The sequence below is a fragment of the Homarus americanus genome, unplaced genomic scaffold (assembly GCF_018991925.1).
Source record: "Homarus americanus isolate GMGI-L3 unplaced genomic scaffold, GMGI_Hamer_2.0 scaffold42442, whole genome shotgun sequence".
Classification (NCBI taxonomy): Eukaryota; Metazoa; Arthropoda; class Malacostraca; order Decapoda; family Nephropidae; genus Homarus; species Homarus americanus.
This window is the reverse complement of record NW_024742103.1, coordinates 142,340-170,337: the sequence shown is the minus strand read 5'-3', so window position 1 is coordinate 170,337 and position 27,998 is coordinate 142,340. Positions and strand designations below refer to the sequence as shown.

Here is a 27,998-nt window from a genome sequence, read left to right as displayed (position 1 = left end):
AACATTCTTAATTTCATTGACTGTTGATTTTATTCTTTTGATATGTACCCTTTATTTCAACTTGCAAATTTTTTCGTTTAAGTTTACGGAATTTTCATCGATTGGATTATATGCAACTTACTGGTAGTAGCCTCACTTAACAGCTATCACAGTACCAGTGAAGCTCTGTCTGCTTTCAATTCCTGATATGGTGTCTTGACACTGATAATGTTTCCAAGAGACTGTAAATGTCGGGCCAGGTCATACTGTACTGTATGCACTTCCTGAAGCAGGATACCAGTTTTTACTTCTGGAAGTTCCATGCAGTGTGATCCTTCCGGGTTAGCCTGAAAAGTCCTCTCAATTTTAGTAAAAACTTTCTTGCGCTAATTCATTGACGTTAAAGGAACAAAAGGTAAAATGAATGAACTGTTAATATCCTATTTAAAGACATAATGAAGAAAAACATCTGAATAGAGCTAGCTATGAAATTACAAGGACAAGAAATGATTTCTAATTTGGTAATCACTAAAAGCGACATCGGTAGCTTGATTTTTTATTATATCTTGTATAGCTCAATATATCTCTACAGATTTTCTTAATGAACACCTTCAGTTAAAAAAATAAGTGTAACATTGGTTCTAATTGAGCGCTAAGGAAAACAGAAGGCAACAAAACATTAGGCAGATATAGTTCAAGGTATGTGACGGCAGCAGGGAAAGTGGGTGTGAGGAGACCCCCAAGATGTACAGTCTTCACTCTGCCCCAGTATGTTCTAAACTGACTTTGTGAACCTTATTGAAAAATATTTTGCGGTAAAGGTGTAGTTGTCATATGATATTTTGTCCGTGTTTGCGTGACAGTGTGTAAAAATGTATAAGGAGAATCTGAAGATCATAATAGGCCTAGTCTGTTTGTTTTGATCAGCTGTTTCGTGCCTTACATCAATAGATCAAAACACTCTTTTCAGATTCTATCGTTCATTCGTTTTTCTCTTTAAAAACGTGAATATGTGTACGATATAATTAACTGTAAAATCCCGAATTTGATTGCAACTGATATTAAACAGTGTCATATTGTTTATTGTACACTATGGTGAAGAACCTTGACCTCATACTGTTTTGCATCCTGTATGAGATTACTCAGTTATGCCCTACTCAGTTATGCCCCATTAATGCTTAGTACAGTCTAGGCCGTTATTAAATGAGATAAAGTATACTTTCTGTGGAGATAAGAAAAACTTGAGGAAATTAATGACATTATAACTCCAACTTGTATACCGCAGTTTTACTTAATGGTTACCGCTTTATTCCTTCTTATTATGTTACATGGTCTTTACTTATGTGTGTTGTTTTGAGGTGGTGTAAATCTGATCCAGGGAAGAAAAAAATGGTAAATTTTTAATTCCACCTCCCCATCTGTTAGAAAGTTAAAAATATATTTTTCTAGTGTATTTGTGTGTGTGTCGACCGAATATGACCTTCATTTCCATCGGAAATTGGCCGGTTTTATTTATCGAATTTTTTTCGAGACGTTTTTCGAAAAAAATTAATCGCTAAACGAATAAAAAATACACCAAAACACACTAGAAAAACCTAACCTAACCTAACTGACTCTCACCATATGATGAAATCACCTATTTCTTACCTTAGTTGGCCTGGAGACCAGGTTCTTGTTCGTCGTTGGATTCTGAGATTCTTACACAACGCCACATATGTTGGTCTTTGCAATATTTACATTCAGTCTTGCTCTTAGTACACTTAACTGAGGTTGGAAGAACACCATGCTATTGAAATAATGCTATAGTTTCTTCGTTTTTTTTCCAAAAACTCGCAATCAGCTCCATATAATGTAAGTGACACCCACCGCAAGCTTCCATGGTCAGAACTGAACTTGAATATTGAAATATGAGACCTAAAATAAAAATTTATTTTGATTGGTCCAAAAATACAGCGAATTAAACCCAAAAATCATTTTAATTGGTTGCAAAAAAAAAAAGGCTTCTGATTGGTCGTGTGACATATACGGGAACGCACGTGCATGATGATTTATGAAGGATTCACGCAGGAGACATGCAGTGTGAAAGGTGAAGTACACGTTAAATGGCCGAAGTTAATGAAAGAAAATAAAGAAAATTTAGGATTTGCTATCTCCGTTAATATACATTTCCGGCGGTAATGTAATACCTGTAGATGAAAATGATCTTATAATTAGATGTCTTATTAGAATATGATTATAGATTAGAGGTAGGAAATGAGAATGTTTAAAGAAAATAATACCGAAAAAATGGTAATGTATAAGAACATCACTACCACCAGAAGGAGTTGTTCGATTTTGTACATTTTTGCCACAGGACAGATGTTTTTAGTATTATAGCAAATGTTTTAAAAGAGGTAACATTTACTAGAACTGGTCTTATTTTGCTTTGGGACATCGCGCACCCAAAAGTTATAAACTACTGAAACATTTAGATCTCCCTATTTTGAGCATTTTGAGCCCCATATATATATATACCAGGCGGGAATGGATAATAGCGACAATTTAATTTAATTGATTTTACGTAGTTTTCAGTCTTCGTCTGTGAGGAGATGTTATCAGCGCATCACGTATGCGCAATATTGACTAATGTCATCCAGTTGTGAGCAGTGATGTATCGATATCATCACGCGAATTTTTTTCCGACCAATCACATTTGTTTGTTTTTTTCAATGGAAGCAGCCTGGGTACAATTTTAAGTTTATTGCCGAGTTTTACGAGAGAGATGATCATTCTATCCAATTCTTAAGTATCCCTGGTCCTTTCACTTCTAACTAAGGTATTGTACTTTCGGACATGGCGCGCCCCAATGTTTTAAACCACTGAAACATTTAGATTATTTTAAGCTAGGCCTAGTGGGTTTGGCTAGGAGTTAAGTTAGGTTTTGTTAGGTTAGATGACTCGTTTTCATTTTCTCCCCCAACCAAAAACCCAGATTTCTCAGGCTCTCCCCCACTATTGTTGGGGGGCAAAATGAGCAATTTCTGCCAGAGATTTATTCTGCCTCCTCCCATTTATGATGCAGCACAGTAGTTGGCATTTGATTCACAGTTCTCTTTAAACTGACATATGATATCATTAAACAGTGCTAATGAGAAGTACAGTATTCCAGAGGCCAACTTTCCTCCTTGCAGTTTCCTTAGGGGTTGGCTGGAGTGAGAGTTGTTGATGCTAACATGGTTTACAACTGTCATATTGGGTGTGTTCTGCATACTATAGTTGGAAGGATGAGTCATGCAGCATCAAGACTGTTACACACCCATGTCTTAGGGCCACCCATGAACTTTGATATCCCATTATTTGGGAATCGTGTCAGAGGGAAGTGAGATGCCACTTATCACCATGGCCTTGAGAGTTACTGGAGAAGCCCCTGGAAACTTTGGTGCATGTGTTCACTGCATGTTCCTCTTTGGCTCTGTAATGGATGTTTTTTCAGGATCAACACAAATTTTCTTTGCTTTGTTTTTATAAGTATAGTGTTTCTATTGTTTTAAGTTTTAATAGTACAGATATACATTTTCAAATGATGTTTGGTGATGTGTCTTACAGAACACTAGGGTAGTGGTCTATACAGTAAACCCTTGTTATTCATGAGGGATAGGTTCCAAGGAATGGTACGAATAAGCAAAACCACAAATAAAAACTTAAACTATCTTAGTGCACTACTGTATGCCTATACCAAACAACCGACCTGCCGCGGCACCACTCATCCCCTCCTTTAACTTGTTTAATAATTCAACTTTCATTGTCAGGGTCGTCACTGACTTCTGCCTTTTACATTTCACTCCACTATCATCACTAGCACTGACACTAGGCAGTCTTTTAGGGGCCATTTCACACAGAAACATTTAAGTTTTGAGAGTACAACACGAGATGTTGCGTGGGGTGACTTGTTGTGCTGCGGGAAAAGGCTTGCAAGCTAGCCACCATCTGTTTACCGTGAATCATTGAAACCGCGAATCGCAAACCCGTGAATGGAAAGGGTTTACTGTACTATATGTAAATAAGTTTAGGTAACATTCTTATGCCTTGAGGTTGACAAAATGATGCAATTTCCAAATTTATTATTTTCCTTGTAAAATTTGTAGATTAAATAAAAATTTGGTAATACGTGCTGTACTGTACTATACAGTATTATACAATACAGATTCTAAATTATCATGATGTCATGCTGTCTCTTATCAGCACTAGGCTACTTGAATGAATGAAGAAAAAGGTTATGTGAAACATTTTGACCATGTGACTTAAAATTGGAGAACATAATTACAGGCGGTGTAATCATAATGGGGCTTATAGTTGATGTGGCCACAATACTTCATAAATACACATACCAGTATTAACTAGTGCAATTTTTCTTTACGTATATTAGCTTTGTATTTCTCTGAGGTGATAACCTTGTGGAATAGATTCAATAGACAAAACATTATGCGTATGAAACCTTCTGGTATTTTAGAAAAATCTATGACATCTGTTATTATATTAGTCATCAAATTGTATGGGAAATACACAAGATTATTAGTGAGATCATACATTTACTTAAATCATACCTGTGGAGGACAGATAATGAAAGATAAGAAATGATAAGACTGGCTGTCCTGACACAGTCACAGTGAAACAGGGTTGACTATCGAGCAAATAGTGTTTTTATGTTGTAGCTTTTGGTGTGGGAACTGGCAAGTTAGTAATTCTGTACAGTATTTTAATTTTGAGAAGTGCTACCAGTCTGTTATCAAGAGCTAGAAGCAAAAAAAGAGACCATAGCACTGTATTGGTAAGGAATTCAGCACTGTACTGTAGTTTTTATACTGGTAAATGATGTAATGTTTAATACAGAACCCTGTACAGTACATTACCGGTCCTCTATATGCACATCATTAATAGTTACTTAAGCTTGTAAAGGTTTCTTTTATTATACTATATGATGGAGAACTAGGAGAAGTAGTAAGTTGTAGTGTTCTTTAATTTAGAGATGTACTTATTATCATTTTAAGTTATTATATTGGCATTTTGGGACTGAAGCATGGCCACAAGATGCAAGGGGAAGAAGCAAGAGAAATGCCATGCGACCTTTATGATTGGCGAATAGGATGCAAAGAATAAGAGACACTTTACCTCTTCACTACGGGGATGCCACTCTTAATCTATTATTTGCCTAACACCGGACGATATTTATTCAGCACAGGGGGGAGCCCATGTACAAGGAGTTAGGTTAGGAGGAGATGTGGAAGAAATGTCAGCCAGAGACACTGACCATGGCTTACTAAGGTGTTACTGACGTACAGTAATGACAGAACTAGAAGTGAAAGATTGGTAAAAAGAGTATAAGATAAGAGTGGATTGTGTAAAAGAGAAGGGAATATCAAGGAGATGGAAAGATGGGGTGAAAGACCAAGAAATGAAGGGGAAGGACATCCAGGAAACAGTGATGCATATGATGGACTGGAAAGCATGGCATCAAATGGTATGGCCATTTGGATGGCTGTTTGGCATATAGGTAATATTGTACTGTACTAAGTATGTATGATATGGCGTGGGCACACCATAGATGATTATGAGGCCTTGGGGTGATAGATAAGTATCTATCATAAGGCCCTAGAGTGAAGGACACACTACTGTACAAGTGAACACCATAGCAGAGCATATTCATTACAGTTGTAAGAGCGAATAATGAGTGAGTCTGGATTTGTTTTCGGTTCTGGACACTAGTGCAGTGGGGGGAGAGGGTAGGAACATTTCTCAGTTTTTATAGTGGGAGTCTAAAGGAAAATGTGATCTGATGTACAGTCTCGTTCAAGCTTCTTCGAACACTGCTGGAGACAGCTGGCTAATCAAGGCCATTTGTTTACTATAGTACGTAGTATAAGATAATACGAAACAACAAAGCCCAACCATTAATTAAGCAACAAGGAACTAAGTAACCAATCACCGATAACCTTTTACATTCATTCACAATTTTTACTATGTACTATAGTAAACAAACGGACTTGAGTTGCCAGCTGTCTCCATCAGTGTTCGAAGAATCTTGAAGGAGACTTTACAAGATACAGAATTATAGAAGGTATTTCAGGAATGGAACCCTTAAATAAATCAGGAAAGGCCTGTACAGTACATTATGCAAGTTAATTTTATTTATATATTTTAAAAGACTAGCTCAGTTTATTCTTGAGCCTGTGTTGTAGGTTATGGTTATATTGTTCCGAGATGACAAATTAACATGTTTGAATAAATTGGGTGTAGAGTACAGTGTTTATTAATGAGGAAAATGCTGTACCATCTATACAAAGCTTAATAGAATATATTTAGGCTAAAATCAGCTCAGCACTTTTTCATTTCTGACAGGTGACTCTGAGCATGTGAAATTAAGGACAATGGAAAGATGAAAAATAGCCCTCCCAATGGATTTGGAGCTTGGAATATCAGGTCACTCCATTCATGCAAGAATTGTTTATATCGCTGCCATTTCAAGCATTGTGGTCATCATAGTCAGAGGTGGGTTAATATTTATCTTGTGGATAGTAAGGTGTTCAATCTAAATAAGAACATAGATGGGTTGAAATAGTGAGTTAGGTCTTAAAAAAGATAGTGAAGAGGCAAGTTGAGGGAGAGTTTAGCTTTGTTGCTACATGATCACTCACAGTACAGTACAGTACAATACAGTACTGTAGTAGGTTTTAGAGTAGCAACGCTCATTTTAACTTACATTGGTGAAGATGGACAGCATTTTCACTAGTAATCAGAGCAAATTGTATGATTCACAAACAAGTGTTAACTTAAAATGTGATGTCCTGAGAACTTTTGTTCTGTGGAATCATAACCTTAATTTTTGTCTGTAAACCACTTGTGTATGGAGTCCCCTTTGAACTTTAGCCAACTAAAATACTGAATGAAAAGTGACATTCCAGAAGTGAAGGGTTTAAAATTATGTTTTGAATATTGTTTCCAACAAATACATGTTCATCTGATATTATTGTAGAATTTTCTCTTCTCAGTTTTCAAGGAACAGGAAATTCACATTCCTTCTGGCTTGTTTAAGTATCATAAAAAAAGGCAAAGTTCCCAAGAATCAGGATGGGCCAGTGTACAAGTGGTGAACTGCCTCCACCCACCACTGATGCTGATGAACACAGAGGTAAGTGAGTTTAGGAGATGCTGTATTGAGAATAGCTGAATGTGTTTAGAGTGAAGGGCGATATATCACTGAGAAGATTTAATTGTTTTTGTTGAAGCTTGGTGGAGGAAGTTGTTGAATTTTAATGTGAGGCTTAAGGTTTAATTTTTTAAGTGAGTGAGTGCTGTGCTGTTTTGGCTTATTACCAGTAATCTTCTACATTGAGAATGCTTGCAACTAATTTACTGAAGATGCGATACAGTGTGTGTACTGTGTACATCTACTACTGGCATCATGAAACAAAAAAAAAACATCATTTTGAAAACTAATCTTTTTATCAATAATTCCTCAACTGATTTGCTTTAACTTGAATTCATATATGTACAGGTATCCCTTGCAATACGAATTTTCACTATACTAATATTCTTTTCTTTCACTTCTTTTTCACTACTGTATACAAAAGCTTTCCTTATACAAATAGAATCCTTTAAGGTAATGAACCAAATTTATATTTTATTTTATTTTTTAATGTCTTAGGTACTAAATTACAGTGTGCTGTATAGGGTACATAGTTAGATAATAATTTACAGCATTTAGCTAGTTTTTTGGTTATTTGTGAACCTCTTTTATTTTTTAGGTAAAATATTAGGGTTTTCTTGTCATTGGGGGTACTGAACCATATTTTTCCCATATGTCATGTTATAAGATATATGAAGACCTGTATTCACTAAATGAATTATTTTCAAGGAACCTAATCCATTTGTATAGCAAGGGATAGTTGTACCATGGTACTGTAATTTGCACAATACTGTATACTGTGTTTTATCAATATTTTTGGGGAGATGGGGAATCTTCTCTCTTGTGACCATTTTAAGAGTTAATGCAGTAAAGTATCTCAAAGATGAGCAAAAGGTCCCCAGTGATTGGAAAATGGCTTATGTAAGTCCTATATTCAAGAAAGGCATTTGTCGTTCCACAAATAATTATAGATCAGTGTACATGACCAGCATCAAGTGTAAAATACTAGAGAGCCTTATAAGAGATGCCATGATAGAACATATACTACGAAATAACCTTGTAAAAGACTGCAGCATGGATTTATGCTGGGACAATCCTGCTTCACACAATTACTCAAGGTACTGGACGTTTGGACTCAAATTCTGGAACAGGGCGGCAATATCGACAATATATACCTGAATTTTTTCAAGGCTTTTGACAGCATACCCCATGAAAGGCTGAGAATTAAACTGGGAGGGTACAGGATTCGGGGAAGTGTCCTAGTGTCGATCGGAGACTTTCTGCATGATCGCAAGCAGTGTCTGGTGATTAATGGTACGAAATTGTCATGTGTACCCGTGATAGGTGGAGTACCACAGGACAGTGTCTTGTGCCTGTTGTTGTTTGTTTGTTTCATAAATGACATACCAGAAGCTAAACACTCCTCCATACAAATGTTTGTGGATGATGCCAAGTTATTCAGGGAAATTAAGAATCAAACAAACTGTCAAGAGCTGCAGAAAGATCTCTGTGAGCTTCAAGAGTGGTCGAAGAAATGGCTACTAAAATTCAATGTCACAAAGTGTAAGAGGATGCACCTGGGTCATACCAATGGTAAGGAGGCGTATCACTTGTCCCAACGGGACGAAGAAACTACATTAATAGAGACCAAATGCGAAAAAGACCCGGGTGTGTATATTGACGCTGAAGTGAAGGTTTTGGGCTATTGTGAGAAGAAGGTGAATCAAGCACCTATTGTAAACTAATACCTAGGCCTTATAAGAAGTAACGATCGATTTTCAGGAGTGAGGTGCTTCCCTGCCTGGAGTGCTGTCACCCTGTCTGGTCCCTGAGATATGCTAGGGACTGTCAGCTGATTGAAAATGTCCAAAGAAGGGCCACCAGATTGGTGCCTGCATTTTGGCACCTCAGTTATCCAGAGATTAGAGTGTCTGCAACTACCTAGCTTATACTGTACCACAGACGGGCAAGGGGTGACCTAATTGAGGTGTATACGGGGTAAACATCTCAGAGGGCACCGCTCAGTCGAGTGTCCATACCTGGAGCTGGCAGAAGCCTGCCCCACAAGGGGTCACAGCTCAAGGTTGAAGAAGCCACAAGTCCAGAGAACTGTGAGGGCAAACTTTTTTGGAGTGAGAGTTGTGAACTCTTGGAACAGTCTACCAGAGAGTGTTGTGATGGCACTGAGTGTGAGCTCTTTTAAGACAAGACTTGACCAACACTGGAGCAGGTTCGGATACATTCAGGAGCCAGTGCATGCCCAGTACTTGCCAACAATGCGTAACAGAGATATGACCGACCGCCCAAGCGGCTAACGAGCCAATCAGTGGTGAAGAGGATAAAAGTAAAAAAGTAAAAGTAATTCTCAGTAAGGCTATAGTATCTATGTGCTTCAAATTTTAAGCACATACAGTATATCTATTCTAGAGAAAGTTTGTATGCTGAACACCATGGTTCTACCAGTTACTGTGTGTAACCACATTTAGTTTGCATTAGTTTTGACCTTTACTGTATATGTTAATACTTTACAGTACAGTATTTAAAAAAAAAATGAAAAATTTAGAATTATAATGTTCAGTAATTTTGATGTTTTGGAAACCATAACACTAACATTAGACAGTACTGTACAGGTAATATTACTTATAAGTAAGACTCATTGTTCATTAACAATAAAAAAAAAGTTATATTTATTCCAATATTTTAAAATGTTACCATTACTGTACAACAGCTGAAAATGGAAATAATTCACCGAAGTTGGAGGCAAACTCTGGAAGATCGTCCAGCCGCAAGTTGTTTCGACGTCGCTCTTCAAATTCCTCGTGGGTCAGCAGCAAATTTAACAGAGGACAGAAAGCTAAAGATCTGTCTGCTACATTTAATATGCTTGATTATGATGCCAGGGTATGTATATATTAGTTCTATTATCGAAATATTAACTATTACAGTATATCTGTCCTTTTCTACCTCCATACTGTACCCTGCCATGAAATAATATGCCATCTCAGGGCACAGAGATGACATTAACGGTAGTTAAGTGGAATTTTTTAAGTCACTCATTCCCTCAGTCTAAAAACACATAATTTTTCTTTCCAGATGAATTTATTAAACATAAATGCAGCCCCTGAAGAGGAGTTGATGACTCTCCCAGGAGTGACACGAACAGTTGCAAAAAACATTGTTGAATATCGAACAGCTATTGGAGGGTTTCGTCGTGTAGAAGACCTGGCTTTAGTGTCTGGTGTAGGAGCTGCCAAGCTGCAGACATTTAAATGTGATATAACTGTGAAGAAAAGTTCTTCTAGGTAAGTAATTGTATTTTGTTTTGTTTTATATACATTAACCCTCATTAATTTAATAAGAAGGGGGTTCTGGGTCACTCAAATTACCAAAAAGTCTGAATTATCCGAGTTCGGAGTATTTTGACATTTTGTAAAATGTTTCAAATTTTTGTGTTCGATTATTTGTTTGTTTTGTTCAGTTTTTCTACCTGGCAATGCCTTGACTGCCACATAAATAATCTATTTATAATAGCTGTGCAAACATAAATATATTTTTTTAAATGTACATACAGTAATAATAAAGTAAATGCAGTAATACTGTACAGTAATAAATAAATGTAACACCGTGAGGTGAGCTGACATGATGTGACGAGGTACTTACACAACACACACATTAACAGCATTGCTAAACCATTGTCTTATAAGATTTTAATTTCAAATTTTTATTTTAAAAGTAATAATGGAATACATAATGGTTCGATTTGGCAACTTTTACACTTAGACAACTGATCAATGAATAAACCAGTTCATATGGAGATGCATTGTACACTACAATAATAGTTATTAAGCTCTGACAAATACACCAACCTTCTTGAGCAGTTATAACAACAGTGCCTGAAAGATGGTGAGTGCTGGCAACATTATTAGAGAGAGTGGGGCCAATCAGCTGTTACTGCTCTGTAAACCAAAAACTTGGATTATACTACTGTACTACACAATAGCTTATCTGGGATTTTTTGGGGGAAAATTAATTATTTTTCGTGTTTTATTAACCCGGCAGCAAATGAACTTAAATAATATGAGAATAATGGTGAAATTGCATACTGTTGTTATAAAGGGGTCGCGATCTGATGAGCACGGAAGTTGAGTTATCCTCTCCTCCCTCCTCCACCACCAGCCACCTCCTCTCCCGGCTATGCAACCAAACATAGTTTTGTACAGTATCTTAATATAATTCATATTCTATTTCTATAATTCATTCATATTAATCTACTGTATTTCATAATATATTCCTTTCCTTTAATAATAATAGACTTTTCAGAATCGCTCGGTTATTTCAGATTCATTCCGAATTCAAATCGTTTAATTCATTTAAAAAAAAAAAAAGAACCTACAAATTACCGTAAGATAAAATCTGAATTACAAGGGTATAACAATCCATATTGACGAGGGTACAGTGTACTGTATATTTTGTTATACTGTACAGCACTGTATACTGTACTTGTATATTATAAATAAGGAGACTTCTGAGAAGCTAGGTTCACAGTGGGACTTTACAGAGGAATGGTCAACCTTCCTGATGGTTATATTCATTTTAATCCTATCAGTAATATTTATTGAAGACGGTATGAAAGGATGTTAGTTGTCTGGTGTACCTCAAGTTGGTGAGTTTGACTGTTTTGTCTTAAAACTGGTGTTGCTCTGCCAGTCTATGAAAGTTAAGCTGAATATAGTATAGGGATTCAGTGATATCTTTTTAGTAATGACTTAGTTCTGCATAAATCTAGTGAATATATACAGAGTATTCATTTTCCATAGGATATTGGATCCATCCACACAATAAAAGAAATTGTCTCCAAAATTTATTATTCCAAGTCCTCCACACTAGATTGAAGGAGTTGTAGGTTCCTCTTTTCCTCCTGTAGCATGAGGGAAAACCACAGTGGGAGGAATATTGTACAGTTTTTATGGACAGTACACTAGCATAATCCATGAATAAGTTTTTACAGCCCCTTTTGTATTGTAGCCACTAAGCATGATTAATAGCATTACTTTATCATATAATGGGAAGAACAAAGAGAGTGCAAGATATTGGTGTCAGGTAGATTTATTGGTTAACTTGCTTGTCTAAGATCCATAATTTTTATTCATCTCATTTTCTCTATTGTATTGTATATGCTATTTAAATCTAATTAAAGCTTTACACTTGCAGAAATTTTATTTGATTTGGGTGATAATAATTATAAACTTGGTTTCAGCCACTCATCTTCTCTCACACAAAGTGTAGACTCCCTTCCAAGTTGTGAATCAGGAAGGTCTCAGCATTCTCATTCTCAGTCCCAAATTGGGCGGAGCTTACGTGGATCACCTGTAAGAGTCATGAACGTCAATTCTGCCTCAATTTTTGAGCTAATGAACGTTCGTGGTATGAATCAAGAAATGGCGGCAAATATTGTAGAATACAGGTAAATAGAAAATATTGACTGTTGAGCATTGATAAATTAAATTTTTTAGTTACACGATATTAAGTTATTTTTAGTACATAATGTGTCAAATGATTCTGAGCATATCTTTGTGCTTACTGGGGATTGAATTCAAATTTCTGTGATGCCATAGTACCAGAAATTTATTTTAAATGATAAACTGAAGTGCAAGGTTAGGCATCGAAGTAGATGTGATGTAGTAAGTGTGACCTATTGGTTGTTGACAATAAGACAACCCCTCCGACACAACCTTAACTCTGTTTGAAGAGGCTGCATGAGTTTTAGTCTTCAGTTTTGATACAAGGGAGCTTAAAGTCTTAATAATGAGTTTTTCATCCAGAGCACAAGGGGCAGGGCATCAGCTGAAATATTGGCTAATGCATCATGGAACATATACTGGCATGGATTGTGTGGCACTCAGGAATGTGTAAGGTTAGTTCTCTTACTCCTACCTTCGTTGGATCAGGTAGTGTGACTAATAGGGAACTTTGCTACATGAGCATTTGCAGCTTAGTAGTGCTTCCCTCCTCTCCGTTCTTACATGGCAGCATAGACTCTAAGCCTTCTTTCATGAGATGGTACAGTACCTTCATACTATGGGTCTCCAGTATTGGAGGACAGTATGAAGGTGAAGGATATTCTGATATTTTGTTTGATATATTTTTCAGGTTTTAGTCACAAGTTTTGGGTGTCTGGGAACTCAGTTTTCACCATGTAGACTTGCTGACTACAGAGAGTTGCCTTAGGACCTAGACCAGCTCAGATTGCCAACAGGATTTCAGGATAAATACCTCTTATTAATATGCATATCACTGGCCCTAAGAATGTCTTGAGTTATTGCCCTTGACTTGTAAGGTCATACCAAACATAGTCTTTCTTTATAGCTTTCCATATAAATATTAGATAAGGGGATATAACAGTTATGCTGACCTTTTATCCATTCCTCTGCCCATATTTGATAGATTTGGTTTTTCCTGTTTTAGCTTTCCTTAGACTCACTGGATTGATTTTGTTAGAGATGTAGTGGTACTAGTGACTCATATACCCGCATGTTGTTCAAGGTCTCTTTGTTGGCCTAATTCTTGATCAGAGCTTCAGTGAATAGCTTTAGATTATGCTCAGTTTAGTGATGTTTTACTTGAACCTTCATATCCTAGACAAATTTTGGTGAATGTGGACTTTACAAAGTCTTATCCCATCTTCAAGATAAGATTGTTTAGCCTGTACTCTAGTAGTCACATAGGGTATGACTTGTAGTAACACAAACCAACTGTACAATTGTGATCCCACCTGTATGACCATAATATACAGTAATACCCCGATTTACGCGGTCAATTGAACCCACTGAGGTCCGCGTAAAATGAGAAACGCGTAAATGGAATAACAGAACATATGGGATTAATTGAAATAGAGACTGGGCCAACTCCCAAACTCCACTTTTTCCGACACAATACCTGTGTTGTAGTAAAAATAACTTCTTAATTTTATGATGGTATGCACACACAATTAATATTTAAGAGAAATACAGTCGCCAGGTTAATGCCCATTCAAATAATGGACTCAACTCCGCCCCCCCCCCCTCCCCCCCCTCTTCCCACGTTCGCTGGCTCCTCCCTCTCTGAGAAATGTTTGGGTGAAAACACTAGATTTAAGGTATAGTAATAAATAATACCTCCGACTAAAGTTAGGATAATATAATTGACATTGCTGGATCCCTTGCAAGACCAGGAATATTTTGAATATACACATCATATATTTTGCACAAAAGATAACATAATTGCTCTGTGTAAACAAAATTCTTTCATTAGATCTAAAATTTGTATGTCTAATGCAAAATCCATGATGCTTACATTCAAAATGATCATCATATTGTAAGAATTCCAGCAATGTAAATTATAATCTGGCCGGGTAATTTGTATGAATTTTATGAGCTAAATAAAAAAATTATGCTTCACCCGCGTATATGAGTAGATGCACCGCATAAAGTAGGAATTCTGGTTTTGGCAGGGTACCGCGTAAATGTAGAAACGCGTAAAGCGGGGTATTACTGTACCTACACGGCTAGTAAAGAAGCTGGTGCCATCTAAATACAGCTTCTTGTCACACTTATTCATTCAATGAACTTAGCCTTATATTGGGTTAGCCAGGTCAGACTGCAAACACAAATGATATGAGAATTATATGTCAACATGTACTTCTCCATGGTCATCACAGTTGTTCTTTCATGAGATGTTTATACTGCTTTTGGCTAATGAGCCTCAGATATTGTATGGAGTATATTACTTGTTGTTTTGATAGTTTTTCTTGCCAAGAAGGTTCTAATCAGAAAATAATTGAGGTTAAAATTTTAGGAACACAAGATTGATATATTTAAGTCAGAAAACTTGTAATACTGTGATTTTATACATTACCATAGAAAGAATACAAAACAGACCAGACAAATTTCTGTACTACTATATGGCTGTTGTCGTATATTTTGTGGGAGAGAGTAGTTGATATACTTTTCTGTACCACTGGATATTTTCTCGATGTGGATCTATATGAATTTCAATTAAATCTAAATTATTTTAAATAAAATGTGTCCTCAGTGATAGTTTTACCTATATAGTAGACTGTACTGTATTTGTAGAGAATGTGCATACACATGTTGTTCATCTGTTTGTAGATACTGGGGTATCTGTAATTATTGTTTGTTGATTTATTTTTCTTTTCCTTTATTTCACAGAGAAAGGAAAGGTCATTTCAAGAGTATTGAAGACCTGGTAAAAGTTAGAGGAATTTCTGCTCGTGTCCTAAATGTTTTAAAGCTGTATTTAACAGTGCGCACTGTTGTACCTGCCTCCCCACCCATAAATGATAGTATCTCAGTAGCAAGCTATAGTAAGGTCTACCAGCACTGCCTTGATCGCAAGATACCAGGTAAGAAGTGATTTTGTGTTCATTTTATAAATACCTGTAGTTAGTTTGTGTGGACCTTTAGAAATATTAGTGCTGGAAGATGCGGTCTCGTTGCCAAACATGTCAAGCTGATATCTCAGTGAGCATGAGTGATAAGTGTAAGAGAAGATAAATCCACTTTGTCTAGACTAAGGATGCACCCTTACCATTACTTGACTTTTACAGACTTTGTAAGGTAAAAGGAATTTGGGAATCTAATATTCTCTTATATGCTCCTCTGATGAGCAATTTAAATAATATAGAGTATTTCTAGCTTTGTTCCAGAGTTTAGGAAGATTTTGAATGCACTACTCTAGTTTAGATTTCTAAATGAGTTCATTAATTTATTTATGAATTTTTGGAGCATAGATTGATATTTATAGATGGTTTTGAAATTTTTTTTATAGATTTTCTGAAGATATTACAACTCAAATTCATGTAAAGCATTGGTAATTAAGACAAACATTACAGCTATGTCAAAATAATTTCAATTGAAGCCATGCCCTCTAAAAATCAAGGTTTTTTAATCACAGGCCATCGACGAACTCATTCTGCCCCTTTGAACAATGACGTAGGTTCTCCTGGAAGACCGTCTCTGAACCTTAAAGATGAGGCAGATCCCAGAATATCTATTGATTTTAGTGCAGACATATTTGAACTCTTGTCTCTAAGGTTAGTGAATTACCTTGTTTCACAACTCTGTTAACTCAGCTTATATTCACCCATATTTAAAAGAGCTCTTTGTTAGAATCCTCAGATCTCTATTTTTCTAATCTAAGATATCTGATAAAGATTGTAAGATAATTGAACTTTAATTCTAATTGATTTCTAGATCTGAGCGACCTATTGTTAGAGATGTATTTAACGGGTACAGTCAAGAACAACCTGCTATCAGAGTTGCCACATGGAATCTGCAGCAGCTCACTAAAGATAAGGTTGGTTTTACTTAATATAGTAAGTAGCAACATATAGATTTGAAATACAGTATACGTATGTCAATGGTAGTGATCATTCATGTGTAATCTGTTTGTAGCCATTATTTAGAATTAGCTTTGACTATGTGAATGACTGCTATGCCATTCTCCAAAATGTAGTCATCATCATCATCATAGTTGTCATTTCATTGCTTTTGACATTGATTTATTTTGGCATTCAACAGTTTCCTATCATCCCATACAATTTCAGTGCCTCCCACGTTGGTCCTATCATCCCATACAATTTCAGTGCCTCCCACGTTGGTCATCTATCTTATTTATTAAATGCTTTTTCCTAATCTTTAAATGTCAGAATTTCTTTTTTCTTCTTTAGACCATTTTTATTCATGCTCTTTAATGCAACACTTTATCTATGCTTCCTTTCCCTTCTCTAAACCCACAGTGCAATACCTTCCTTCAATACAGTGTGGTTTTTTGTAACAAATTCTCTGTACTGTATATCATATCTGCCTCTATTTATTCTACTACCTGTATAATTTTTTCAGTCATTGTTATCAGTTTTCCCTTTATGCAGGGGAAGTGTACAGCATTTGCTATTTACCTTTCCTTTGGTACTCTTTCCTCTGACATGCATCACCAATCTACTCTTTGTCATCCATTCTATCAGTTTAATGATCATAAACTTATAATTTTCACAGCAATTTCTTACACTCTTGTTGGCTGACCATTCATGAAATTTGCTTACAACCAATTAAATTGCCTTATTTAGCATTTTTTCCTCTTTCATATTTAAGGATTTTAATATCATTCGTGGCACTTCATATTTGCCCCAAATTCACCTCTACTTCCTTGTCATCAATTCTCATTGTAAGTTCTCCTATTGATATCATCCTATATCTCACTTTTAGGCTATCATTGCAGTTACTGTATATATACTGGGTGTTCCATAAATACCTTTAATAAATCAGTGGTGTATTCCTGAGACACAAATAAAGATAAATAACTTAATGACCAAATTGTCAATTCTCGATAGTTTTGGAGTGTTTTGTGTTTTAACTATATTATGTACAATATTGAGCTGTTATAAAGATATTGAACCGTCTGCTACTCTACTTAATGAAAACTTTAAATATTTTCCAGTTTTTTCTATTTCTGATGAGTACTGTAGTACAGTACCAAGATTGACAAAAATAAAATTTAATTGTAAAAATATGCTATTATGTGGTTTTAATGAATTTAAGTACAGAAAAACTACATTAAAAAATTGGTTGAAATATATTTTAAGTAGCAGGTACAGGGGCCCCCCAAATTTGCGGATGTTGCTTTCTCAAAATGGCCGCAAATCGCCAAATCCGCAAATAACATTTGCTTACTGGGGGGGGGGGGTACATTTTTACTTGTGTACAAAGAAATGTATATTCCTGTTATGTGTTTGCCCTTAAGACAATTATTTCTCTTACCTGTATTGTAAATATGTATGTGTGTGTACACACATACAAATAAATAATAATGGGAAAATCCTCTCACAGATAATCAGAAGCAAATTTATTAAAAATGTGACAGTCTACCCTCAAGTCTGTGCTTTATTAATAAAGTAGACTCATATTTTTCATAAATTTGCTTCTGATTATCTGTGAGAGGATTTTCCCATTATTATTTATTTGTATGTGTTTGGTGTTTGTGCGTCTACACATACACCTGTTCAGTATTTACAATACAGTACTGAACAGGTAAAGGAAATTACTGTCTCTAGAACGAATGGCTCCCTGTCCCAACCGCGAAAATGCCGGCAACTTTAAAACTACCCACAGACATTCTTGGGTACATCCAGGGTGTCATCCACAAATAATAGAGGATTGTGAAATAAAAATCTGCAAACTTGGGGGCCCCCCCTGTACTGTAATTTTCATTCCTATAAAATACAAGAATACATTTACAGTACAGCATTTTGTTTTGCATTTTTCCATAAACTTATAATTAATTTAAAGGATATAATATTTGTTCTTTTATAAAGGTTGAGAATTTTCTCTTAAAAAAAATTTTGTCATGCAACAAAAAAATTATCTATATAGTTGACAATTGTTATTAGCGTTAATATGATATTTGTATCTGTTTATAAACAATAACTATTACATGATAAAAGAAATATGAAAGACTACACTTTATACAAAGGTGACCCAACCTTCTCAGCAGGTGAGAAGGTTGGGTCACCCCTTACCCTCTGACCTGACTACCGACCGTTGCGGAGCTATTTAAAGATTAGTAGGGTCATTACCTAATACCTAACCATTGTGGACCTGGTCTCACCCTCCTCTGTATATATACACCTTGTTTTGTACTTCTCTTTAGTCTGTACTTACCCCTGAAGATGTGAATTACACGAAAGCGCTTGGGAACTTCGTGTTTTCTTCTTTCCTTGTGGTTATCAGCATATACCTACATCACGCGCACCTACAGTGATTTACTTGCATATATACAGTAGAAGTCCAAAAATCCGGACTGCTTGGGGATTGGGTCGGTCCGGATTTTCGGATTTCCGGATTCTCAGGCAGTACTTTTAAAATTCAAATTTCGGGAGAAATAAAGAAGAGATGAACAGGTACATTTTGATAGTTTATTCATTAGCATATATAGCATGCTTCATTTATCAAAACGAGCAGTTTTAAAGATAAAGCTGTGAATTCTAAAATTTTATTCTTTGCCTTTTTTATATCATAAATTGTAGACTTTCCAATGTCGTATGTTTCCATTAGATCAGTATTGCTCACACCACGTTCTAGTTTCTTAATTATTTCAAGTTTGTCACTCAATTTCAATGTGTTCTTCTTTCTCTTCACACAACGAAGTTTATCTACTTTAGGGGCCATTATTATGGGCTTGTACTCTGTACATGGAAAGAGTAGGACTCAAAATTACATACGTTGTCACAGTTTGATTGCTTGTTTTAAAGTGGCGATCGCGTGGTCGCTTGTTGTCGCTGTGCAGCTGTGGCATTCACGCATGCACACATACACACAAAAGATTTATAGTGCCTCAAATTTTACATTTCAGTTCAAGCTAATTACAAAACTAACAAAATTAGCTACCTATAATTTACAATTACTTTTATTATTAGAATTATGTAAATTAATTTTTTAAAGCAACTCCATTCATTCACATAACCCACAAAAGCCCCCGCTAAATTTAAAAAGTTTGAGTTTTCGAAAAGTCCGGATTCTCGGGTGGTCCGGAGGATTTTTGGACTTTTACTGTATGTATGTATGTATGTATGTATATATATATATATATATATATATATATATATATATATATATATATATATATATATATATATATATATATATATATATATATATATATATATATATATATATATATATATATATATATTTACTGTACACATATTTATCAAAAGACTCTTGCATATGATTACAAATGATCTTTATGCAGATCTGTAACCCTGGCGTATTGGAGGTAGTGTGCCGCACCATATTAGAGAATGGATTTAGTCTCCTGGCCATTCAGGAGGTTGGCAGTAAAGATGTTTTGGAAAAGGTAAGTGAATTACAGTACAGGGGTTGTTAATTGGCAATACTGTCTGGTAAATAAAGGACTAATAACTTTAAAAACTTTCTTGTTGTGTCTAGCTCACACCACACTGAATACAATTTAGCAGCTAGATATTCATACATACTTTTGTGGGAAGGGTATTAGGATTCTCAGCCTTCAACCTTAGGTAGTAACTGAGGCTTCATGATATTTTTGTGTTGTACATATTGATTGATCATGTTACTATAGTACAGTACTGGTAAGTGCCCCTCAGTATTTCCCACATCCTTCTTCTATCCTCCTACTGTACAGTATTTGTGTATGCTTGTCAATGCAACTCTTTTCCTTTCATTGTGTCAATGTTTCTCAGAGTAAGCTTGGTGACTTATTCATTAGTGCAATTACCAAACACTAAATTTTGGGGGAGAGTAAATGTGCTGTATTAGATGTTGATGGTCTGCACACTATCAAACTTCATACTGTTCTTTCAGTAATTACATAGTAATATCCACCACCTTTTGTTGTTCCTTCAGAGTGTGCCTTGGTATTTTACATGTGTTCTTCCTTATACTTCACAACTTTTGTATACAGGATATATATTGTGACATCCTATTATTTTCCACAAGTTCATGCTATGTGGCAAATTTATTATACTGTACATACAGTATGGGACTAAGACATCAGGTGTTACCATAGTCTTTGAACACAACAGGTTCTGGAGATGGTCTGTTTGTGTGTGGTGTTGTTAAAGGTAGATTTTACTGTACATGTGGCTGCCTGTTGTGATCCCAGGGAAATAGAACTTTAGAGTTATAGATGATATTATAAACTAGAGATGTGGCATGGAGACAAATTTATGCTTTTTTCATTTTCCTAAATTGGAAAATGTTGCAGAATTCTTTTGAGTATTTGGGTAAGAAATACATCATGTGGATTTTCAAATCCGTAGATCTGCTGTGAACTAAATCAAAGCAGTTTAAGGCGTGTGCGTGAATGGGGGGGACCCAAGGGAGAGTGGAGGTGGCAAGTGTCAGAGGAGCCTGCTGGCCACATGTATCATGTAAGTTATAATTTGTAGTTTTTTATTTTCCTTTTTATGAAAAGTGCATGAAATTGGTACAGAATAATCAGTCCTGTAAACACAGTTTCAGAAAATCATTAATTCTCTCCCAGATGTATTCCATTACATTTTTATGCCCTTACCATTTTGTTAGGTAAGATTTGGACGGTACACAATACCTGTACTGTGTTTTGATTTTTACTCACTGACTTTCCAGAACCTCAAGAATGTGTTAATTATTTGTGATAATAATTTTTACAGTGAATTACAGTATAACATTTTTGCATCCTCTGTATGTACACAATACAGGTGCATTTTAAAAATCACTCATTTAAATATCTAGTTATCTACCTTTTTTCCACTCAATTTGTGTATCCAATTCTCCATTTAAATATTCCCACCATTTATTATAGATACTATACCGGTACTTGTTTTACAGTAGTATAATATACAAGTAGATATTACATACCAGTTGGAGCAGCTTTCCCAGTCATCATTATTAACTCATTCCAATTCATTCTATCAGCTTTATTGTTTGCTTCTATGAAGATCATGATTTTTGCATTCACAGTCAATTACTTCCTGTTGATTTTTCTCAGTACTGTACTGTAGTGTTAATACATGGAGAAATATTAATGTTGCAAGAATATTTTCTCACCATCACACAGAAGGAGCCACCCTTCACATGCCATTCTTCATAAAGAAGGAATAGCCTCAAAATCTCATTATTGGTACTTTTCATCACGTTGATGAAGGATCTGGGATAAAAAAAATTGAATTGTAATAAAAAGTTATTCTACTGATCCATTAATTAATTAAACTCGGAAATTTTTTAATTCGTATGCGAACACTAATTATGCACGACCTAGGAGTCCTCAATACCAATTGTTTTTTTGTTTTTTTTTTTAAATAAACTGGGTAAGAACATTAGTTTTTATTTCTAAGGCAAAAAATTATTTCACTCAAAATACACCTGAGGTTAACACTGAAATTATGTACAGTATCACAATTTTTAACAGAATTTAGGCTTTGCTCAGAGTCTCACTATAGGTGCAGTACTTCTCAACATTCTGATTAAGGTCTGGGGTGTTCTCTAGTAATTCTGTAAATAATAAACTGGGTAAAATAGTTTACTTGTAATTCCAAGACAAAAAGTGTTTTCACTCCAAAAGAAACCCAAGGAACTGTCTTGTTTTTTGTGTAGAAAAATATCTTGATTGATTTGGCTATATGCTTAACATCAAATGATGGTTAATGTTGTTGAGTTATCCTAACTTTTCAGAGTAATGAGTACGCAGCTTTCATATATAATGTGCGTCATGGTCTCCAGCTTACGTCTGCCTCTCTCTTAAGTGTACACAACAACAACAACAGCAAATCTGCCAAAGCTCACATCAGAAAACCATATCTTGGTTACTTTAAGGTTAGTAAATTGTACGAAACTTGAATGGTTTTTGTCATTTCTTACTTACAACTGTAAACAGTAAAAAGTAATAAGTTCAAACACTCCATTTACTGACACCTGCCATCTTGAGACTCACAATTAATATCATGTACAACTTACAGACAGTAAATTCACTGTACTGTACTGTATAAATGCATTTCAAGTAGTTTTCATTGACAAAATTAAATATCACCATTTGTCTACAATACCAAAATTCTAATGAGAGTACTGTACAGTGTTGGGTAAAGCTAATAGCTGTCATTAATGAGTTATTGCTATCTTTGTTTAAACTAAAAATGTGCCTGACATATTGTTCTCTCATAAGAAAATTTATTTTTGGACAGTTTAGTGAAAAAAAATATCAGGGAAAAGGTCACTGAATGATAGTACTGTGACTAAAATGTGTGTGCTGATGCTCTGGAGTAGTTACACAACTGGTGAGACCTGAAGATGTGTTGGTATGGGTGGGTGGCACTTGTGGGCTGTAGAGATGTACACAGCCTCTCATTTTCTTGATATAAGTTTTCATTGTTTATAAATTTGTTTTGTCACATTGTGTTGTAAAGCTACGTTTAATTATCGTAGATAAAAACAAATTCTGTAGTCAGTACTGTAATTACATACGGTACTTGAGGCTGCAGACATTAGTTGATCATTTGTGCCTGACAGTGTAGAAGAAGTCATAGAAACCGGTGTATCATCTCACTTATCACCACCACCTCCCTCATCATTATAGACTGGCTCTTTATTACACATCAACCCTTCAGACTTTTATTGTTTCATGGTGCTGAATTGAAGTAGATTAATTTATCATAGGTGAAAGAGAAACCGTTGATAATAACAAATTTAAGGCTTTAGACTTTATTTCATAATTTTCCTCTTGTGTGTCTGTAAGTTTTATTGGATTATATAAAATTTTCCTTGAGTGATGGACATGTGTGATGGTTGTCAGGAATGATGATTCCATTTGAGGACTGCAGCATGCATTTCTTCATTGCCTTATGTTTTACTAGGTTAATACATTAGTTGCTCTGTATGAATTTACACTGATCTGACAGTGGAGTGTTCAGCCTTTTGGTAGAACACAAACAGCCACCCTGGATGAAGCAGACTGCCTTGGGGTTTTATATTAGGTGAATCTTGCAGGTAATTCATCTCTTCCCTCAGCCATAAAGGGAATATTAGACTTCAATTCAGTATTAATATTTTTAGTCTTCTTTGTATCATTAGCAGGTATTAGAAACCCAATTTCATATTTCTAGTATTTTATCAAAATTTGTTTTACAGAGTTACAACTTTGACTTTGTAGTGGTGAGCCTTCACATTAATGCTGTTCAACATGGAAAAGTAAAAAGAAATAAAAGCAATTATATGGATGAAACAGTGAGGGATGATGATACACTGAACAAAAGAGAATCCAGTACACGCCCAGAGCCACTACAGCTAGCACCACTCGTTGTTGCACTGAAAGAGAAATTAAGCGGTGAGAAGGATATTATCCTCTTAGGAGATTTCAACTTACACCCGGATGATGCTGGTGAGTTGTATTTCATAACGGCGGACTTGAGTGATTTGCTCAGGGTTTTTTTATACTGCGTAATGCACATCTTAGAACTTTTCAAAATTGTTGATTAGATTTTTCTGAAATGTAGAAGAGGTGCAGTTGTTGAACATGGCTTGAGTACAGTACTGTATATGCTCCAGTCTTAATATAAGTTTGTTGAAATATGTATGTGGCTTATGAGTCAGTCGTCAAGTGACTTGTGAGATGATGTATCCCTCCACAGAACTCCCCCTGGTAGAGATAGTTTTAACAAAAGGGTTGCTACCTTCTGATACAGGAATGCTGTTTTATACAGACCAGCAAACATCTAAGTAACAACTCCCCAAATGAATCACTTTTTAATGAAGATGGCACCTCAACTGAGATCCAGTTATGCTCTGAAAAGCAAGGCAGATGAACTGTCATTGGGACAAATCTCTTACCATATCATGAGACTCAAATCACCCAGCAATAAACTTACTACTGTATCTGAAATTCAACCCATTAAATTGTTTCTCTGCCAGCGCCTGTCAAAATGGGTATTGTCATATCATATACTGTACATGTTCATCACAGAAATTTTGAAGCTCTGTCAGGCTGTTTCTTGTCATACAAGCTGGCAGATATGGTATTCTATGTCCATACTCAAGCTGTGGGATTCTATATTTAAATTTTTTATTTTTTATACAGTATAGCATTAACATTTTGTTTCATGCAAATTTGTTGACAGGATACAGTATTAGCAAGCAAAAATGACATAAGCTTATTGGTCAGGCAGTACACAAACTCCTTTCCAATGAGTAAGTGATTGAAATACTGAGTACTACAGTATAAATTTACATTTAACTATCTCACTATTATTTCTGGTGGATTTGTATTGGATAAAACAATTGCTTTGTGCAATGTATGTACAGTATTAATTTTTTCATCTAAGACAAATGTGCTAGAGATCTTTTTTCATTGGTTTGTGTACTAGGGCAGTCAGATTACCGAGTGATTGATGGAGAAAAACTTTAAGTTTGTAAATGATAAACTGTGCTTTAATTTGCTAAGTGTCCCAAAGTCCACAAGTTGTTGCCATCAGAACATCTTATTGGTGAAGAAGATGGTGTTAAGGCTTGCCCTCCATCTCTCATTATTAGTTCATCATTGCACATCCTTCTTAGATGACCTTAAGCCAAAAATTTCCATCACTAATTTATTTACTTATTTTTTCCTCATGAACAACACTATGGTTTAGTGTAATATACAGGTTTTTTCATTGTTTTTATTAAATTTTAGATGTAATACACCAATTACCCTCTTCTTTCCTCTGCCTTCTAACCTAACTTTTTCTCATGGATGAATTAGTAGCTATGCAATATAAAACTTTAAGTTTCCCTGTGATTTCCTCAACTATTTTATACAACATAGTGAACTTTTATTAATCAAGAAAAATGTAACATTAAATACCTTACATTTGTATTGTTGTGAGCAGCAAAAGAGAGAGGGACATTATTTTAGTAAATTAAACACTACTATGTTTTTTGTTTTTCTTGTAATAGTTTCAGGAACAAAGCTTCTGTTTTCAGATGACCCAGCAAGATTATGATAGGTCTGTGTCCAACCAGGCTGGATGTAGGCACTTCACAGCTTTTCATGTGATATTATGCCCTTCCAGTAGCTATTGCACTCGGATATTATTTGTCTTTAATGTTTCTGGGAGTTTGTTTTCTAAGAACAAACACCTTGACCTAATTTGCATTTACGAGTTGCTAAATAAATTCCAAGATTAACTAGTGTTCCAATTTCAGCTTTTGGTGTATTACGAGAGGCAGCTTACAGCAACATTGTGCCAGCAGATACCTTCACCAATACTAGTGACATATATGTTGAAGAATCTTGCTGTTTTGACAACATATGGCTCAATTCCCACACCAGGACTGTTTATACAGGTATTATTTAGCGAAGGAACAGTCAGCGTAGTTAGGCTTTGATGAGTGTTATCCTCGGCCATGGAACCTAATCCCCTATTTCCTGTAAGCCTTTAGTCTTGCCAACCACTTGTTTTTTCAAGAACCTAACTCCTGTGATTGGTAAGGAACTACTGTATGTTTTAATTAATGCTATTTAATATAAATGGAACAGTAGAAGTGACCACAGATGGTAAAGAAAAAAGTGTGAGACAGATGAGGTAAGGCCAACATGTGTACTTACACATGCGTGCAAATAAAACAACATTGCAAACAAAAAAAAATTTCTCTACATAAGAATTTGAAAGCAACACATATTACTGTTTATTTCTGTACATTTATGTTTTAATTAATGTTTATAAATGTAAAACAAAAAATCTACTCACCAATGGTGGTAAAGCCAAAAACATAAGGACACAGCCAATGATGTTGTCCGAGTTTTTACTCAGATGAAGAGCCTAAATCATCAGGCTCTGTTTCTTAGCTTTTAAACCAACATTACCATCACTTGCCCTCTTGCTTATGTTGAGTAGGGGCAGAAAATGCTGTAAAATACCCGAGAGTTTTTATCCTGATCCGGTTCAGACACGTGGAAACAAAAAGCCCACCAAGTAGCAACTGTTTATGTTAGTGATGTCACCAGTCTGGCGGCTGTACAACACTGTGCAGTATATTAGTTATTTACGTGATTATGTAATTTATTTTATTTATCTTTTTGCATATTAAATACTGTATGAATGAAATAATAATGTAAATTGAAGCAGGTCCTAAATTAACCAGGATTTAAATTATGGATCATCATTTTTTGTAGTTTCCCTATAACTACAATATAGTAATGAGTGGGTACTTTGGGAAACATAACCAACTTTTGTTATAGAATTTGAAATTAGATTTTTTAATTGGTTTATTTGTTCTAGGATTATAAAAAGACACCAAATGGGAAAACCAAAATTAACTGGTTTACTAACTTCAGGGTCATAGAAGAACACTTTTACAGTACAGTACTGTAATGTAACTGTGTTACAGTAGCATGTTTGCTTATTCACTATTCTGAAACATAAGATCTACTTAAAACTCATCCAAATGTAAAGTCTATTTATGGGTCAGTACAGGTCCATATCAACACTAGCAATACTTTATAATATTAAATGATGACTTTTACATGTATTAATCAATGTTTGGGTAATAAATATGCTCTCCAATAAAAAACTCTCATGGCCACATTACCTCAGGTAGCCACAATACCTTGCACGCCAATTGTGCCTTAGAGAGGTTTTACCGTATTTACCTTTAATACGTTGTTGTAATGTGTGTTTTAATTGGCAGGTAACTGGGGAGTAGTGCGAGAGGGGATGAGTCATCTAGCCATTCCCTGTGGATGGGGTTGGGGTGGAGTAGTGAGTGACCACTGTCCAGTTTACTGTGACCTCTACTGCAACTGTGAGAATGACCCTGGACAAACAGGCACCTTACAACCTAATGGAGATATAGAAGAAGCCTCGGTATGAGACGAATCATATTTAGCTCAGCTTGTTGAGCTTTTGCCATCGCCTGTTGTGTGTCCGTCCATCCTACATCTTTTCATCTATCTACTTTAGACTCCTCAGTCAACTTCAGCTGGATCACTTTGTAATTTGGCATGAATGTACCTTAGTGTCATTAAAGTATATATTTATGAGTTCCCAATCTAATTACTGTATCATTAAGGGGCTTTTTTTTTCTACCATCTTATTATAAAAAATTTCTAGCAGTTTACAATCAATCCATAGTTATAATTGGCTGCTAGTGTTTTCATAATATTACATATTGCATGCCTCAGTTGATTAGCATTGGCAGCCTTTTGAGAACATTAAATATTTACCGCACTCAACTTTAAGATAACAGGTTGATAAGTATCCTATCCATGTAGCAGGAAGTAACCATTGCACTTTAACATGGATTTTAATTTGATTAAT

General features: G+C 35.4%; 1 protein-coding gene across 4 annotated transcripts; it reads left to right on the top strand.

The window, feature by feature from the left end:
• The first annotated feature begins 671 nt into the window (after window positions 1-671).
• On the top strand, window positions 672-27,775 carry LOC121876488 (endonuclease/exonuclease/phosphatase family domain-containing protein 1-like). 4 transcript variants are annotated; one of them, XM_042381593.1, is made up of 15 exons: window positions 672-747; window positions 6,355-6,504; window positions 7,005-7,144; window positions 9,870-10,042; window positions 10,235-10,443; window positions 12,399-12,605; window positions 15,349-15,542; window positions 16,094-16,232; window positions 16,393-16,495; window positions 19,946-20,050; window positions 20,994-21,104; window positions 22,387-22,527; window positions 23,836-24,085; window positions 25,885-26,025; window positions 27,370-27,775. In XM_042381593.1, the coding sequence occupies exons 3-15, from the start codon at window positions 7,084-7,086 to the stop codon at window positions 27,549-27,551; spliced, it is 2,016 nt and encodes a 671-aa protein (XP_042237527.1). In that variant the 5' UTR covers window positions 672-747; window positions 6,355-6,504; window positions 7,005-7,083; the 3' UTR covers window positions 27,552-27,775. The 4 variants fall into 4 exon arrangements, with proteins under 4 accessions (XP_042237527.1, XP_042237530.1, XP_042237528.1 ...); XM_042381594.1 differs by having other exon boundaries at window positions 725-800; XM_042381592.1 differs by lacking the exon at window positions 672-747 and adding an exon at window positions 4,562-4,786.
• The last annotated feature ends 223 nt before the right edge of the window (window positions 27,776-27,998 follow it).